This window comes from Cetorhinus maximus, chromosome 5 (genome assembly GCF_964194155.1).
Source record: "Cetorhinus maximus chromosome 5, sCetMax3.hap1.1, whole genome shotgun sequence".
NCBI classification, from domain to species: Eukaryota; Metazoa; Chordata; class Chondrichthyes; order Lamniformes; family Cetorhinidae; genus Cetorhinus; species Cetorhinus maximus.
The window spans coordinates 21,408,367-21,427,433 of record NC_135883.1 but is presented as its reverse complement, the minus strand read 5'-3'; the positions used below and the strand labels follow the sequence as shown (position 1 = coordinate 21,427,433).

At 45.1% G+C, this 19,067-nt stretch overlaps 1 protein-coding gene across 7 annotated transcripts in view; it reads right to left on the bottom strand.

Annotated features, from left to right (window-relative positions):
* The window catches only part of LOC144680519 (CYFIP-related Rac1 interactor A), a 144,037-nt gene that overhangs the window by 28,141 nt on the left and 96,829 nt on the right, over window positions 1-19,067 (bottom strand). For all 7 annotated transcript variants that reach the window (XR_013576570.1, XM_078541588.1, XM_078541589.1 and 4 more), the window contains one exon: window positions 3,243-3,321. Coding sequence is in view for 6 of the 7 variants with exons in the window: in XM_078541588.1 (XP_078397714.1) it covers window positions 3,243-3,312 (70 nt within the window). In the remaining variant the exon portion in view is untranslated. The remainder of the gene's footprint in view (window positions 1-3,242; window positions 3,322-19,067) is intronic.

The window sequence follows — 19,067 nt, the reverse complement described above, 5'->3', positions numbered from 1 at the left end:
TCAAAGGTATGGAGATAATGTACAGTGCTAATTATTTTAATCTCTAGACTGACAACTCATACCAGTGGAAAAGAATACCAGCAGTGTTCAAATTACCACAAAATAATCCATACCACATGAGGCACTTAGGATCATATTTTCCCCTACCCATGCCCACCTCATTTCGGAGACCAGGATAGTCATGCCTGCAGAAATAGTCTTCAGTACAGCTCTCCTGCCATAACCCATGTTTGAACAATCCTTTCTCAGTTTTACCACCCTTATAGAAAGTTAGAAATTAATGCTAAGTCATCAGAATTAGTTACTATAAATACATATTACCAAGCCACTTAAAATACTTTAGAAGACCTTTTATCCCCATGAAAGTCACAACATCATCTAACACGTTAAGAGGAAAATTTTGCAGAGCACAAGCAGCATTGGCATGAAGGAAATATTCAGGAAATATGTTGAATGCCATCTCAGATTTAAGCTGTCTGCAGATTCTAATAGAGTACAGTATGTGGTGATAACTCTGAATATAAATATAGTAACTTAATCATATAAAATACAATGGTGTTTTTTTAATTGATTTTAAAAAGCCCCATTAAAAAAAAGTTGTGCCTCCATCTGTAATTTTCAACTCTTTTACTAGTCATCTTACCTGTAAAACATCACCAATTATATATTTTTTTCTGACTTATTAATGCAGCTCCCTATCCTACCAGATTTGATAAAGTAAATCTTTTCCTAACAGATGAGACAGGGAACTGTGGTCAATTAAATGCCACAAAAAATGATGCAGCTACCAAGACAGTCCCTGTCAATTTCATCTACTAGCACAAGATAACATTAGAAGAGAAGTGACCGATGTAAAACACCTCTAATGCCAACTTGTGCAAACTTCCCCTTTCCCCAATCTCGAGCCACCCACTCCCTCCCATCATTCCCATAGAGCATGTGTGACACCCAGTCCATGTGCGGCTCAGAATCACCATCAAATCCAGCATACAATTTTTCCTTCCACGCCTTTGCACTGGAAACCAACTTCTCTGAACCTGCACCCTTCATATTTAACTAGGTAGATAAAAGGCAACAACCTCATCAGCAACTTGTCATTAATCTCCACAAGGTTATCAATTCCTGCAAAGTGTTCAATGTTGCACTGATTTATTCATTTCTAATTTGTTAATTCATACAAAAAAAGTATTTTTAAATTAAGTTCAAGAAGTAGTCCAATCCTTACAAATCTACCAGTAACGCAACTCAGCATGCATTATTTAAAAAATATCTATATACCCTGTACTAATCAACTTTATATCACCTATGGAACATTAAAAAGCCGAATTGATGAGGTTTAAGTGGAATTCGCAATGTGCTAAGCAGCAGATAGGAAGACTCTATAGTCCATTCCAATGGCATCTTTCCTTTCTTTTATTCAGTTTGAACAATTGCTACATGAAACAATGTTTAAAAAAACAGCTTTGCAAACATTGAAAGAAATTGATCATTGTACTAGAATTGCTTTAGAGTGGAGTAAAGTTTATCAATGCTTCAGTGGGTGCAGTTTACAAGTGATTAAACACTCTCTGTGCAAACACAATTTCCACACAAAACAGGGCAACATGCTCCAAAATTTGGGGCTTATTAGGTTAGTAAAGGACAGCTAGATTCCTGTAAGTATATGTACATTTTTAAGCAGTACCATTACCCTTTCAAAATAAAAGACGAACCCTCTACATTGTATAAAGCATCAAGCCACATTGGCTGTGATGAGTGATTTCTGCTAAGTATCACCATATACTGTAGTTAGCTAACAAAGAAAACCAGCTTATTAAAATCATGCAGGGATATACAATAGCTAGCAGATTCACATAATCAGAGTGGAAAAATTTAGAATCCTATCAATTTTATGTTCAAACTTATTGCACATAAATATTGATAAATATCAAAACGAAATTTAAATGTAGATTTACTGGGTGATTAGAAACTGTACATTAAACATCTCATCTAAAGTTTTCACGAAGTTTCAATGAAATCCCTAAAATAATTTGTTAAAATTATACAATAGTAAATGGTGAAGAACTGTAGATCCATATGGCAAACCTCACTGTTGAGCACATTTTTCCACAATGATGTTAGACATTTGACTTTTTTCTTAAAAAAAATGAGCATATTCTAAGAAGTCAACCCAAGTTATTGTAAGATTTAGAAATTCCAGTTGAAAAACCATGCATTGCATAGTGTCATCCAAGTGTAATCCAAGGGGCATGCAAGGAACAAAATGTTACTACCACTACTTTTAGGACCTCAAAAAATCTGTCTGATGTACATCAACAAACCATTATTCAATTTATGAGCTGCAGTGACTTGTGAGTAGATATAATACTTTTCCACATATAAATCCTCATACTAATTTAAAATGTACAGAATTTCACAAAATCACAGTTCAATAATTAAACATATCTTTCTTTGCATTAAACAATATAATAGATTATGGGCAAATGACAACATTTTGATTTACTATAGGGTCTACCAAGCAGCAAGCTACTTAATGAGGTGAAAACCATAAACTTTAAAATCACATGCCCAATCAATTGGGTGAATATTTTTAATCTTAATGGAAGGAAGATATTTTTAATTGCATACATCCCAAGTGCCAAGTCCCTCATTTGGTAGTTTTTGCAAAACAGTGTCAGATTAACTTCCAGTCCAAATGGCCATAACCACAATAGCACCTTCACTAAACTTTGTGGTTTGGGTCACTTTTATATTAGAAGTTCTATTATTGTCCTTGGTTGGAGTGTCAAGCGATAGTGAAGCAAATGCCAAAAATGAGAACAGATTTAGGGAAGATGCAGTATTGTAGGCACCCAAACCATTTTAGTTCCTTTCACACCCCAATGACTTCTATGCTACAGACACATGCAGAGTGGTTTTATGGTAAAAGCCAAGCAAGAGTCTATTCTCACTTTCAAAGTCAAGAAAAAAATTTGGCCCTTGATCAAACTCTGTGCAAGTGAGAACTTTTAGAAGATTCCCCATTTGGTTCCTGAAAGAGAAGAAAGGGAAGAGAAAGATGCACTATGTGGTGAATATTAAAGACTTTTGAGGGGAAATATGCCATCAACTTTGCTCTCTTGGGAGAAGTGAATGATTTCCAGAAGTGTTTTGTTCCTCAACCACATTGTATGTGAAGGGTTTGATTTAAAACAGCTGAAGCTTAGGCTTAGAGTCCATTGCCGCCCGGCAGTACAACTTACTTTCAAAATCCAGGAAAAAATGTGGATAGTTTTCAATCTCCCTGGTTAGGACCTTAAGCAGATTACCCATCCCAGCAACCTGATTAAAATGGAACACAGTTTAAATGATCATTAAATAATGTAGAACATTTAATAAACGTAGCTGTGAATTAAATTTTAAAAAATGAAAGCAAAATTATACAGTTAAAACTTTTAATGTCAAATATCCTTCATAAAGAAACTATCATTTCATTTTAGTAGCTTCCCACATAGAGCTTATAGTACACAATTTAAACAGTTTTATTTATCACCAGTTTAAAAACAAATAATCATACTGATCAGGATCATTTTAAATTTTGTTCAAAATATGGATTATCGTAAGCCATGGTTTTAAAAATATGATATTGTTGAGAAGAAAAAAATCAAAGAATGTAATGAAGGATATGAATCTGCCTTTGCTATGTTTTGGAGGAAACTATGAATCAGTCGTAGTAAAAATCAGAAAAATTATATTAAACAAACGCACGAACAGCCATCAAGGTGCTTTGTGAGGCTGTTATCACTAATGTCATTAAACCTAAAACACTGGGTGCTACTTCCGCCTATGGCAAGAATGGCACCACAGGAAGAGATAGTGCCCAAAGGGAGGGATCGTCCTAGATTTGCACTAAGTGCAGTAGCGGGTGGGGAAAAGGACTTTATACTCGCTGGTTGCAATGGTGGGTTTTCGTGCCATTTTGTCCCATTCTCACCTCATTAATTATGCATTCGCAGGAAACACGACAGGTTGCTGGCAGGGCATTCTCTGATACGCCCGCCCTGTGATCACCTCAGGCCTTCTGTAAATCGGGTGCCCTCTTTAAAGGCCACACCTGCAAAGAGCTAGCACTCTTCATGGGATAGGAAGCTGCTGGGAACTGATGGCTGCTAAAGGAAGGAAACTTGCTGCTCCCACATTTAGCGACGCATCCCCGAAGCACCTACTGGACATAGTGGAGGCCTGCCGCGATGTCCTTGACCCCAGCTCTGGGTGAAGACCAGCAAGCAAGGTCACCAATCCAGCACGGGAGGCGGTGGTAGCGATGGTCAGCACCAATGGCCTGCAAAAGAGGTTAGCCATCCAGTGCGGGAAGAGGATGAATGGTCTCATCCATTCCACCAGGGTAAGTCACTGTTCTCATCACTCTCAACTCTCACAGCCCATCACACATCTGCAGGGTTTTCATACCTCAAGGGACAACACCACTAACGCTCACACACACCCTCACATCGCCATCAGGTGGAGCTTGTGTCCTCACCCTGTCCATGGCTCCAGTTGCCACACAAACATTCCACGCAGTGCCATGCATCCTGCTCACACTCCATCTGTTTTCATGCAGGAGAAGCTGGTTCATAACAGCAGGGAGAGATCACAGACCAGGGGTACAGTGGCCACATTAGACCCCTCACTCACTATGAGGAGCGTGCCATCGCGCTGACTGGTGAGGACGTGGATCATGCTTGCGGTCACAGTGAAGTCAATGGCGAACACCCACGTGAGGATCCTGCACTACATCATCCTACTCTCAACAGAACTGTGAGTGCTCTCTCTCCTGCTTTTGACTCTGCTTCCATTCATTAATTATCTCTACTTTGTTTTACAGGCAGCTCTGCCAAGCGACCGACACCCTCAGCCAGCCAGTCCCTCAGCTCCGTCCTCAGGTCCACCCCTCCAGCAAAGACAGCACCTCCTCCATTGGAGAGCTGGAAATAAGCAGCCTGGAAAACCCGATACAGCGCTTACCCACACCCTCCATCAGCGCAGAAACATACACCCCAATGGGACCTAGGTTTAGAGCAGGCTTGGGTTCACAGTCTGGTGGGCACTGAACTGACACATGTCTGCAGGAGGAGGCAGGTTCAGCCACGCTCACCGGCACTCGGAGGACTGCTGGGAAAGAGGCATCTGTGAGGTCCGAGACAGATGACAAGCCTCTGGATTCAGCCTTCCAACTCATCCTGGAGAGTCAGCAGAAGGTGGGGGGACATCACGCAGAGCTGTTGGGAGCCCTCAACAGAGTGGCACGCGAGTCAGAGGACGGTGTCCGCCTGATCTCTGATGAAATGGAGGTTTCCATGGGAAGGATGGCAGACACCATGGGGACCCTGGTTCAGCAGAAAGGGGCAATGTGCATAGACCTGAACTCCATTGCGGTAGCTATGGGTGAGTTCTTGTAGTGGCAACGCGAGAGAGAAACAGAGCAGGAGGAGTGGCAGCTGGACACCCCAGGTCATCCACTGAGGAATCTCAGGGGCTCTCTGCTCCCTCCGAATCCCCTTTGCCTGTGACCCCTCCTCAGCCTTGCCTTCTGTGACAGCAGGGGTAGCAGCTTGCACACAGGAGGACAGCCAAAGCAAGCCAAGGCCCTGAAGGCCTCAGCTCTCCAGAGGACCCACGCCAAAGTCAGAGGCAACAGGACCATTGCACAGGCTGTCTCCACCCCTGCTGTGGGTGTCAAGGCAGCACCTAGAGGAAGTGGTAGGCTTAGAAAACTTAAGAATTTCCGACCACAAGTGGTTTCACGGTTGAACACATTTGTCTCACTTAATAATCTGAAAATCTATTCACTTTCACTGAATAATGTGTAATGTTGTCTTTCAGCTTCATTTACAGGCTTCATGAGTCCTCCCACTGCAACCCCCCCATCCCCCCCCACCTCCCCCACGACTAGCAGTTCAGCTGCACGTAGCCAACCCACAAGTGATTCTGGCGGGAGAAGTGTGTGTGGCAGGACCTTTCGAAGCCTCGTGCAGGCACTCTCCCATGCACACGGAGCCTTCATCTGTCACACTCATCTCAATGTCCTGAGCGTTTTCAATGCTGCCTGCTGGGGTTCTCTTTCAGTTGTCCATCTGGGCTGACCTGTGTCTCCGCCCACCCACTGATCTCACTCCCATGCAGCTCCTGCGCCCAACCAACATGAGGTTCCTTTCACTTTCAAAAGCATGGTGGTTGTCAATTATGTCTTCAGCTCCCACCCCGTCCCTTCCCCTCCCCGAGTCACCTACGTCCTTTCCCCCATCACTGTTGACCCCCCGCATCACCTTCCCCCTCCCCGCTGTCACCTAACAACCAGAACCCTTCTCTTTCCGGGGTGTCCAGGTGAACGTGCACAGTCCCTATCTTCCCGAGAATCCCACCTCCATCCACACTGACCTCCCTGACCTCCTCCTTCCCACCCCAGGGTCCATGTCTGCCTCTGAGTCCCCACCAACCACCTTCGCTATCCCTTCTACTGCTACTGTCGCACCCTCACCTTATTGGCTCACTCCGCCCTTAATGATTTTCACCATTTCCTCCAACCACGCCCATCCTCATTTCACTCCCCAGGAGGCAGTCATCGACTCCACAGTCCCCTCCCTTGCATGATCACCTAGACAGCACCCCCCACCCCTCGCAACATCCCCATGATCAATCCTTCTTCCACCCTTACTCCTTCCTCCCTCTGGACTCCTGTCCCCACCTCCCCCCCACCGACTCCTGCCCTTACACCTACCTCCCCCTTACATCTACCTCCTCAGTTGCCGCATTCTCCATTACACACTCCTCCCCACCCCCCCACCCCGCCCCCGTACTCCCTCCCCCCTCCCAACCTCCCACTCCCGACACTATCATTCCCTCACCTCCCTCTGACACCATCGTTCCCCTGCTCCCAACCTCACCCTTGGTACACTTTTCTCTCCCAGTCAAACATAGACCTTCCTATCGAGCCCCTCGACGATCATCCGTAGCAGGCCACAGCCAAGACACTGATGTCCTGAAGCAGGACCCAGACATCAATGGTGACCTTCCACCTTCCGTGGGCTGCTTCGCAGTGGAGCCATTTCCATCAGAATTCACTGAGCATGTGATGCATGCGTTCTTCCAGGATCTGGCAGCTGTAGGGCTCCAGCACCTCTGCTCCTCAGATGTCTGTGATGTGAGCAAGGCCCTAATATTAAATCCTGACTTCTGCACGTCACATTTATCCAGACATGTTCTGGGCCGGTGAGTTTTTCTGTCAATGTGGGCAGTAAATTTGACGAGGGGGGATGATTCTGGCAAACAGGGCTTATAATTAGATGCAGATGTATTAATGCTATGTTCCCGACGTTCGGCAACGGGAAAGGGTGGCCTGCCAGTGATGGGTGGAGCGGACAATCGCAAACTGGTTTCACGACGGCATGAAACTGATTTTTGGCCTTCCTGCCATATTGTCCGTTCATGCCCACCATGACGCAAATGCCAACGGGAACGGAAAATTCCGGCCAAAGCAAAAGCAAAATACTGCAGATGCTGGAAATCATATATAAGAGTAGAAAGCGCTAGAAATATTCAGCTGATCTGGCAGCATCCGTGGAGAGAGAAACAGAGTTAATGAGCAAACTTTTATTGCCCCCCACCCCCCCCACTGCAGGTTTTAAGGCGGGGGTGCTCATAAAATGCAGTGCATGGCTTGTACACTGCCTACCTCGACCTGTCTCCCATTTTACGGGAGGAATGGACGGACAGACAAGGGGACGGTGGAGGCACAGGTGACCAACCCACCCTTAGGCCTTTTGAAAACCATAAGTGGCCAATTAATAGCCACTTAGGTATCTCATCCTGCCTTGTTGCTATATAGCTAGTGAAAAAGGGAGGCCCAAGCTAATTTGGAATGGACAATAAATGCTCTCCTAGCCAGCAATGAGCACATCCTGTGGCCAAAGAAAAAAGGTGCGTAGCCCGGTGGATTTTACCGATCATGTTGGGCAAGGGTGGGGCGTTGGGGAGGGAGGAATCTGGGGCCCTTGTGCCCATTGGAGGCACCCCCCACAAGGTCATACTGCCCCCTTTAACGCTCTCCCACTGGCCTCACAAACCTGGCCCATCTGCCCCCTCGCTGGGACCTGCCAGCCAAGCCCCTCCGAAACCCTGGACTTACCCACCCAAGGTCTGGCATCCATAATCTCTTCTTCTTCGGGGACAGGCTGTAATCCCAGCAATGACCGCCACTCGCACCTGGCACTCCTGGTACAGCAGCTCTCTAAGGCAGTATTTCCTCCCCAGATGGGGCTGGAAGTCTCGATCTTGGGCAATTGATGCCTCATGGAGGGTTGTATGGTTGAGGAGCAGTTGGTATCAGTGGGGATGCATTCCCTGCTGACTCTTGAGGCGACAGAGCGGGAAACCCCACCAACCAAAAATCCTGCCCAATGTTTCAGGTCAGGGATCTTTCTGAAGGATTTTCTGAAGAAATTCCCTGAGGTGAAACGTTAACTCTGTTTTCTCTCTCCACAGATGCTGCCAGGCCTGCCGAATATACAGTGACATGCGATTTCTACAGGACTTCGCCAATTTTGAGCAAATGTTAAATCGGGCAGGCATGTACGCAGAAGTGCCCGCAATTCAAATTACTTGAGCTCAAGATCTCGGAACATAAGGCAGGTTTGGAGAAATTTCATAGCATCAAGGATGGAGAGAGGTCTTGGGAACAAGAGGTCTCAGAGGGTCATCGCCAGCTGAGAGATAGATGGATGACATTGGTGGGTGGACAACTGAGTGGTGCTAATTGAGAGGTGAGGGAAAGCAAGCGCAGGAACATTCAGAGCAATTATCTTCTCCAACAAATTTGAAGCACTGGCTTCCTGAAGACTCAAGGCAGTGTCGTCAAATGAATTAAAACCAAAAAACAACACAGGGCTGAACTTTCAGCTCGGCGGGTGGGCGTGAACGGCTGGCCTGGGAGCAGCCGGGAAACGGGCTCCTGACGGCAATCAGTCCACAGCTATGATTTCACGCTGGCTGGTCAATATAGGCCCGCCCAGCATGAAACATGGCTTCCCAATGGTTGGAAGGGCCAGGTGGGGGCAGGGGCCTATTGGCCACCTGGTCCAATGGTGACCCGGCAGCCAGTTTGAAAATGGCAAAGGCAGCCCCTTGAAGGCTGCCGGTGAAGAAGCATACAGCCTGCATTACAGAAGTACTTACGGCCTTGGCAGCAGCTGGAGACACAAGGTGGGAGGGGAAGTCGGGTGGGCACTTGGACCCCTGCTTTTCGGACGAGTGCCTTGCAGTCCTCCTGGTGGAGGCGGCTGCCAGGAAGGACACCCTTGTACCAAGGGACGGAAGGAGGAGGCCCTCCACAGCTGACGAAGAAAGCCTGGGGGGAGGTGGCAGCCCAAGCCAGTAGCCACGAAGCTGTGCAGCATACATGGGTGCAGTGCCGCAAGAGGTTCAAAGACCTGCTGCGCTCAGGAAGGGCAAGTACCACATTGGCATGAAGCAGTGTGGTGCAGTCTTAAGGGCTGGCCAGCCCCTGTGGAGCTCAGGGTGTTAAGAGTCCAAGTGCCAACTGTCAATAATGCTGGGCTGGCCAAGGCGGTAAGCCTTGGCAGCTTGGGCTGATTGCCTTGTGGGTCGAGGGCCTCGACTCAGATGTACTCTGCAAGGTGTTCCTCAGGTGGGGTTGGCTAAGCTGCAATGGCGCTGCAGGTAGAGAGTGGACTAATGAATGCTCCTTTATACTTTCAGGAGAAGCCATAACCAATTGGAGAGGTCATGGACAGGCGGAGGCCTGCCCAACCTGCTGCTGCTGACCAGGTTCGAGCAGGACACCCTGGAGCTGGAGAGCCGGCAGTCTCCCCGTGCAACCGGTTGTGGAGAGGCAGAGGTGTCAGATGATGGTAAGAGCGCAGTGCACAGAGGTGAAAGTTTCAGCTTGTGCAACCATTCTAGTGTAATCCCTTAATTGATGAAAGCCTCAAACCTGGAGTCCCCATTGATCATTGAGAGACAATGGCACTATGATGCAGATCTCCATTGTCTCACCAGGGCACCTGGCAGGCACAGCGACAGAGTGATGACGAATGATATGTCCTTGTTCTCCTTTAGATTCGTCAGCATGCTCTCATTCTTAGGACCCAGAAGGGCCACCACTGACACCAGAGGACTGCCAGGCTTCAACTGCACCTGCGTCACACCCGCACCCTGAACCAGGCACCAGTGCAGATACCAGCACCTCGATGGGCATTAGATGATCAGCTATATTGTTGGTGCATATTGGTGAGGGCACTTCACACTCGCTTGAGGTGCAGGCGGAGGTAAGAGTGCCCAGGGCGCTGGCAGTCGGAGGATTGCTGGGGACCAGGATGATGCTGGGTCACAGGTAGATGATGAGCCGTTAGAGTTGTCCGTTGGGCGGCAGGTGCTGGACGTCCAGCGGGATGTGAGGCAGGATCTGGCAGAGATCCATGAGGGTATGTATGCTATAGTCTCTGTTTTGGAGGACTCCATGCGGAGCATAAGCACTGCGTTGACCCTCATGGCAGAGCGCACTGCTTCCTCCGTTGAGAGAGTGGCGACTCTCACGGAAAGACAGCTCCAGCAACAGAATCAGTGGTTCCTGGGTTGCACTCGGACCTGCGAGCCCTCATACAGGCACTGACCTTAGGTGGTCAGTGCAAGGGTGGGAGATGGATGAGGCACCTAGTATCCCAGCTAGGTGCCCGTCCATCAATAGAAAGCAGGGAGGTCCGGAGTGACCTGATGTTGGCGCACGAGCTGCTCGTCGTCTCTGCGGGCTCCTCTCAGGATGCTCTGGATGACGGCAGCAGCTCCTCTGCCAGTGACCATGGCATCTGATGAGTCTGCGATGACTGGGGAGATGCCAGCAGTGGCACTGGCCGCTCCCTCCCAGGTGGGGCCAGCACAGCCCAGCATGGCTCCAGTGGCTCCACTGGCCAAAGGACAACTGCCAAGATCATCAAGCCAACAAGACACCAGAGTCAGCAGGCCGCCCCCACTGCCAGTGAGGGGAGAGCACCTAGATATAGCACTCGTAAACCTAATTTTAAGGCACCATGAGCACAAGAGGGACTGTTCTCAGGTGATCTTCTGTTCAGTTACATTTGTATTTGTATACATTTTTATATGTCTACTGGTGTGGGCATCAACAACAGTAATGGTTATGTCAAAATGATTTGAATATGACAATAACATTAAATGTGCTTTTGTTGTGATGGTCTGAGTATGCTTCACCTTTTATTTTTGGTGCAGGGTACGCCGGTATGTAATGCTGGACGTGAATGGCTCTAAACTTGCACAGGCACTGAGTGGACTTTGAGTTCACATGACAGGGGCATTTCGGACATCCTGGATGGAGGCGGCAGCCCTAGCATAAGGTGGGAGCAGATCTTTGGCAACCTAGTTGAAGCAGCGTTGTATCAAGGCGTCCCTGCCTCCCTGAAGGCTACAGAGGTCTACCTCCACGCCCTCAGCGTTCTCCTCACCGTGTTCCTCTTCTGACTCACTACTGGATTTATCCTCTGTGGCCTGTGGAGCTGCTTCAAGATCCTGTTCCCCCAGTAGGTCCCCTCTTGTCAGAGCCAGGCTGTGGAGAGTGCAGCTTGCAGCCAAGATCAGTGACACTCACTCTGGTGGGGAGGGGGGGTGGGGGGAGAGGGGGGGGGTGATATTGTAGTGCTCCCCCTGAACGGTTCAGGCATCAGAAGCGCATCTTCAGAAGACCCATGGTCTTCTCCATCACTGCCCTTGTGAATGCATGACTCCTATTATAACACTGGTCTGCCTCTGTTCTTGGGTGGTGGAGAGGTATCATAAGCCATCTTTTCAATGGATAGCCCTTGTCACCCAGCAGCCATCCATCCAGCCGAGCTGGAGCACTGAAGAACCTTGGCACCTGGGAGTGTCTGAGGATTTAAGTGACCTGGGAGCTGCTAGGATACCTTGCACAGACTTGCAGAATATGCGTCTTATGGTCACAAACTATCTGCAAGTTCATGGAGTGAAAGCCCTTCCTGTTGACAAAGGCACCCGGCTGACCTGCTAGCACCTTGATGGCCACATGTGTGCAGTTGATTGCAGCCTGGATGTGGGGGAATACAGCAATCGCTGCAAACCTTCTGGCTCATTCAGCTGGGTGGCTTCGTCTGTACAGAAATGAATAAATGTCATTACCCCCTGAACAGGGCTTCTGTCACCAGCTTGACGCAACTGTCGACAGCTGATTGGGACATTCCACACAGATCCCCCACTGACCCCTGGAAAGAACCGGAGGCATAGGAGTTGAGGGCCACTGTGGCCTTCAGAGCCACTGGCATGGGGTGTCCACCCACACTGTCGAAGCTAATCTCAGGCCCAATCACCTGACAAATGGAGGACACAGTCTCCCTCGAGAGGTAGAGACTCCTTCAGCATTGCAGCTACGTTAACATGTCCGAGATGGATATGGTAGTTAGAAACAGATTGTTTTCAATAATGGAGGGGTCTAGAAAGCCTTACATGACCTTGGAACAGCCCAAAGCATTTAACAGCCAATGAAGAATGTTTGAAATTAACTCACTATTGTAATGTAAGATAACATGGCAGTCAAGGTGATCAGATTTATTTTTAATATGAGATGCTAGTTGAGGGATCACTACTGACCTGAAGATGGGGAGAACTCCCTGCTCATTTTTAGGTTGTACCATTGAATCATGGTATCTAAGATATCCCTGAAGCTCTCAGATATAGTCGGTCTGCCAGGAACCAAGAAAGACGGAACAGCTAGAGGCCAAAAGTCTCTGGCTAATTGTGCAGAAACACAGAGTCATAGAGGTCTACAGCACAGAATAAGGCCCTTCGGCCCATCGAGTTTGCGCTGGTTGAACATGTACCTAACTATTCTAATCTTATTTTCAGCACTAGGCCCATAACCTTGCATGTCATGGCATCGCAAGTGCGCATCCAAATACTTCTTAAATGTTATGAGGGTTTCTGCCTTTACCATCCTTTCAGGCAGTGAGTTCCAGATTCCCACCACCCTCTAAACCTCCTTCCCCTTGCCTTAAATCGATGCCCCCTGGTTTTTGATCCCTCCACCAAGGGGAAAAGTTCCTTACTGTCTACCCTATCTATGCCCCTCATAATTTTATACACCTCAGTCACGTCCCCCCCCTCAAATCTCCTCTGCTCCAGGGAAAATAACTCCAGTCTATCTAATCTCTCCTCATAACTAAAACTCTCCAGCCCAGGCAACATCCTGGTAAAACTCCTCTGCACTCACTCTAGTGCGATCATATCCTTCCTATAATGCGGATTCCAGAACCGCAGACAATACTCCAGCTGTGGCCTAACCAGCGTTTTATACAGTTCCAGTATAACCTCCCTGCTCTTATATTCTATGCCTCAGCATAGGAGCGAGTGGGAGCTCATGCTCAAATTGAAAAAAACAAATTTGTGAGGATTTGAAACAAGGCTGGAAGATTCACCTAACTTGAGCTAAAGGGAGAATCACCAGGAAAAACCCTCACTGTGAAAGACAGTTCTGGAATTAAAAGTCATCAGACTGGGAAAGGAAAAAAACGGGTGCAAACCCCCAGGAACTAAGAATCACTTTGGACTGGATCCAGGAAAATCGCACAGCTGTAAAATGGGTTTTCAATTGTGTTAAAAGTTGGAGGATAAAATTCTGTTGTGGTTTGAAGTCTAAGATGCCTGCAACAAAATTGTTTAGTCAATAGTGCTTTCAGTCTTTTTTTTGCAGTAAAAGTTGAGTGAAAGTCTTGAGTCACTTTACCACACCAGACAAGGATGGTAGGCTTCCTTCCCTGAAAGGCACTGCAGCAGCAGTTTGGTTTTTACCACAAGCTTACCACCACACTATGTTGGCCTATGTAAAGATTTTTTGAAAAAAAAACTTCTTCCAAGAACGTCAACTTGAATGACAATTTAAAGTAAGAACTGCTGAAATTCTGTTCAGAATGGCCAGGCTGCTGCAGGAGACAAATATCTGTCCCACTGAAAATTTGGTAATTGAAGTCAGCGTATTCTGGGAGGCACTCTGAGCTTGAAAGTGGAAATTACTGCTGGTGATAGGATCATATGATTATTTGAAAGTACTCGGATTTATTTCTTCTCTCGAGTATTTTTAAATTTAATGTTCTTACGCTGCAGTTGAAACAACAGAGACAGAAAAACGCTAGACATTAGACACAAGTAATAATCCAACCAGCAGTAATTTCTGCCTGCAACTGAAATGAAAAATGAATCTATTGATGGAACATGATGAAATGAAATACAGTAAAAAAAAATTACTATCATTGTTCTCTGAAGAAATGTAGATTTATGTACAAAATCAGGTAAAGGACTAGTCAGACAGAATGTCTACTCCATGATGTTAAGTGTATATAGTTATTTATTTAGCTTCGCCAAGTTTCTATGTAAAACTAATTTAAAGTTCCATACTTATTTGCATATAGGTTACAGCTTTAACCTTGACTTTTTACATTTAAAGCATGTATCTTACAGTTAAATAGATGCAGTACATTAGAAAAGTTAGTAAAGAAAGGTTCCCTGTTGCAGAGGTTTGTATTATAATAAGTACATCATCTTCTGCAGCATAAACTTTCCCACTAGCCAATGCTGTGTCTCAAGACATTTTTCAAGAACACTTCCAGAAACTAAACAAGCTCCAAAACCTCGAAGAAGTGACAATGGCTTTTTAAATTCAGTCAATGTATTAGTTTGCTGACCATCATGTTGACACAGAAGTTGTTGCTATATAGCAGCTTCATCAAGTAGCTCCTTATGATACTAATAACTGTAACAAGACTGTATTAACCAGTCTAATGAACACAAGTTTTTCTATCTCCAAACCTCCTCCAGCAGCATGTTGTGAAAACCCAATGCAACACAAATAATATGCTTGTGCACATGCCCCTGTGAGGGAATAGAAGAGAACAAAATAAAGTTTAACATTTTCTTATAACTTTATTTTGGTCCCACGAACATCATAAAATCCTAGTCATTTAAAAAGTAAATTCAATTCACATAAACAGAGGAAGAAGAAACTTGGTTTCACTGGTGTTCGGTCAAGTGCAAGTATTCATGGTTTAAACTTTAGGATGCCAATTTAGGATGCCTCTTTCTTCCTCCCATATGTAACACTGCAGGCAAAAGCTGGAAAGTCTGTTCCATTCATGTTTTTCCAGCCTATTTGCAGAGACAGGAAATGTTCTTGCATTCAGTTATGTCCATATAAATCCATTAGCTTTGGAATGGATATGTTTTCGTGCTTTTGGAATAGGGGATAATGTAAAAGTTCCTACACACAAATCTGACCAGCAATTAAGATGCTTACTCTTCACAAGTGCTTACTATTGTCAGGATTTGGGCTAAAATAGACAGAGATTCAAAGCAGTAAAAATAAAAATTGATTTCTTCCAACCAGAAGCAAATCAAGGTGGTCTTCCGTACTGGAGTGTTAGTGACCATGCCAGGAAACCTTGGAGCATAATTGAAGCTTTGCTCCTGTAAGTCTTGAGTTATCAAAATGTTCAAAATGTTATTTGATTTGGATTTTCAAGAGTTTAAATTAACATTTTGATTTATGTTACTCTAAAGAAAATAAGATCAAATAAATGTGTTCTAGACAGCTTTGCAGCCTGCGCCACTCTAAAACTGATCATGAATCTCACTCCTAACATTTCCTCCGTATTGTCAACTCAGGTCTACTTGTACTTCCAAGCTATAAGCTATCAGCATAACATCTGAAATTTTATGTTATAATGTGGAGATCACTGGCTCATATTTCAATAAATGGCAGAGAGGGAGAACTTGCAGTTATCTTGCACCTTTCACAACATGGACATATCAAACACTTTACAACTAATTAAGTACTTTTCAAATGTAGTGCTGTTGTAATCTAGTGAAACGCAGCTGCCAATTTGTGCACAGCAAGATCCCATAAAAAGTAATGAGCTAATGACCGCATGTGGTGTTGGTAGAGGGATAAATATTGGCCTGGACACTGGGGAGAACTCCCCTGCTCCTCTATGAATAGTGTCATGGGATGTTTAAAATCCATCTGAGGGCAGACAAGGCTTTTGTTTAAGATCCCTTCCAAAAGACATGAAGCCAGAACTTTCGGATTCAGAGGCAAAAGTATCACCAATGATCCACAGCGAACGTGCTCATTCATGTGCAAATGTGGTGAAATTTCTCTAATTTTTCACCTTGACTTCATCAACCAGGAAACCTCAATGTAGGAGAAACATGCTGAACCATGGTTAAATCCAATCTTCTTTCCTTGCAGCAAATGCAGCTTCCTTAACCCTAAAACCAAAGTAAATGTAAATATCCTGCAGAATCTTTTAACTGATGACTTGCACTGTACTGGTAACTACATAGCATAGGTCAACAGATACAGATAACCACCCACAAAGCAAATACAACTGGGAGGGTTGGTAGCACGGTGGTATTGTCACCAGGACTAGTATTCTGGGGACCCAGGTTCAAATTCCACCATGGCAGATGGTGAAATTTGAATTCAACAAAAATCTGCAATTAAAAACCCAGGAAGGAAGTCATTACCGGGTCTGGCCTACATGTGACTCCACACCCACAGCAATGTGGTTGACTCTGAACAAAGGCAATTAGGGATGGGTAATAAATGCTGGCCTAGCTAACGACACCCACATCCCATGAACAAATAAAAGAAAATCTGAAACAGTAGAAAGCACCAATCTGGAGACTATCTTGAATGATTATAATATGTGAATTGATGCATTTGCACCTATAGGTACAATAAGAATTACACCACTAACTGCAGGGGCTACTGAAATTAAATCACTGAAAACTGTTTTTGCACCTGGATGCTTCATTGGGTTCTCCTATTGTAACAATAATGATAGCTGAAAAGAGCCACTAATGTAACAATTTATCTCCAAAGGCAAAAATATTTCCACAATTTCAAACATGCACTAAATCAAGGCAGAGATTTAAAGATTCAGTCAAAAAAAAGTTGAAATTGTGTCCTAATTTACTCCTGTTAGGTCCATTACTGTCTGGCTACAGAATGAATCTGTAGTGAAGGAGAAAACGGATTACCAGTGATAAGCTTTATTATTGATGAAAGAGATGGAAGGATTTGGTTTGCTATTTTTTTTGTTAACTCCACTAGTACCTTTTCTTTGCAGAAACAAAATGTTTCAGGAGTTACTTAAGTTTTCCATTGCGTGCGAGTTTATAATTCCCATTTCTTTTGTACTGATTTTAACACAAGGATAGCAAATTATGTACAGTTTGAATTACAAAATGTGACAACAATGAAATGAGAGAGATATTCAGGTAGCATAGTAACAGGGTTTCCAATGGCAACAAGATGCCATTCCCCTGCATTTCACTGCTGCTGTTACGCCCAAAGCACAATTACCAAGTAGAGTCTGCCAACTGCCAGAGATCATCTCCAAATGTATCTTTTGAATTTCAGGATTAGACAAAGCCAGACAGGACATCTCTTTTGCTAAAGTTACAGCTAAACTCAATGACAGCAGGTTGGGCAAAATACGAATTCAGCTACAAGTGAGTGCTCTTTATCTGCAAATTAAAGCACATAATTTGGCAGACAAAATAAGTTATAGCAAAAAGTCAAGATGTGAACTTAACCAGCATGATTTTGTGAGAATGCTTTTTAAATGTTGGTCAGGAGATCTGAGGGACATTTGGTATTATGTATTAGGAATACAGCAAGAGTGCAGCCTGAGGTAAAATTGGGGTCTCAGAGAACCCTATCAAAATGTTTTTGTGACTTCCCTTGTTGAGTCACGTTTTGTAAGCAGGCTTCACCCAGCTTATTGGAACTGATTACTTTCAACTAGGGAGAATAAAAGTTCTCTCATGTATACTGCTACCATTGCACATATTTCAAACATGGGACAGTAGCATAATGGTTATTTCACTGGACTAATTATCCAATGGCCTGGGCTAATGATCTAGAGACATGAGTTCAAATCCCACCACAGCAGCTGGGGAATTTTAAATCAATTAATTAAATAAATCGAATTAAAAAGTGAGTAACAGTGACCATGGAACCACCGGTTGTCATAAAAACTCATCTTGTTCACTGATGTCCTTAAGGGAGGCAAATCTGCTAAACTTACCCAGTCTGGCAAACTCCACCTCACCAATGTCCAGGGACTCGTACAAAGGACAAAGAGCTTAGGCTCCTTCAACAGCACCTTCCAAACTCAAGATCCTTACCAACTAGAAGGGCATCGACACATGGAAACATACTACCTGTAAGCTCCCCTTCAAGACACACACGATCCTGACCAGCGATGCTTATATTTGATATAAACAGTTGGGAGAGTTGTTCTACACACTAGTCGAGTAACAGCCTGACATGGGAGAGGACAGTGGTGTAGTGCTAATGTCACTGGACTAGTAATCTAGAGGCCCAGGCTGATGTTCCAGGGACACGGTTCAAATACCACCATACAGATGATGGAACTTAAATCCAATTAATAAAATCTGGAATAAAATCTGGACCACAAAACCCATCTGGTTCACGACTGTCCTTTCGAGAAGAAATCAGCCATCCTTACCAGGTCTGGCCTACATGTGAATCCAGGCCCACAGCAGTGCGGTTGACTCTTAACAGCCCTCTGAAATGACCTATTAAGCCACTCAGTTCAAGGGTAGTTTTAGGAATGGGCAACAAATGCTGGCCTTGTCAGCGACACCGACATCCCATGAAAGAATAAGTTTTTAAAAAATCATACTTACAGAATCATGTATTTCAGCCAATGTCCCAGGCTCCTCGATTACCAGCCAGCAGGACTACCAGAGGTTGCTGCACATTAATATACAGTCAGGAGGGAGCGGCCCTGGGAGTTCTCAACATTAACTCCAGACCCCATGAAGTCTCAATGCATCAGGTTAAACGTGGGCAAGGAAAACTCCTGCTGATGTCCACCTACTGCCCTCAACTGTTGAATCAGTACATCTCTATGTTGGAACGCCACTTGGAAGAGGTACTGAGGGTAGCAAGGACACAGAATGTACTT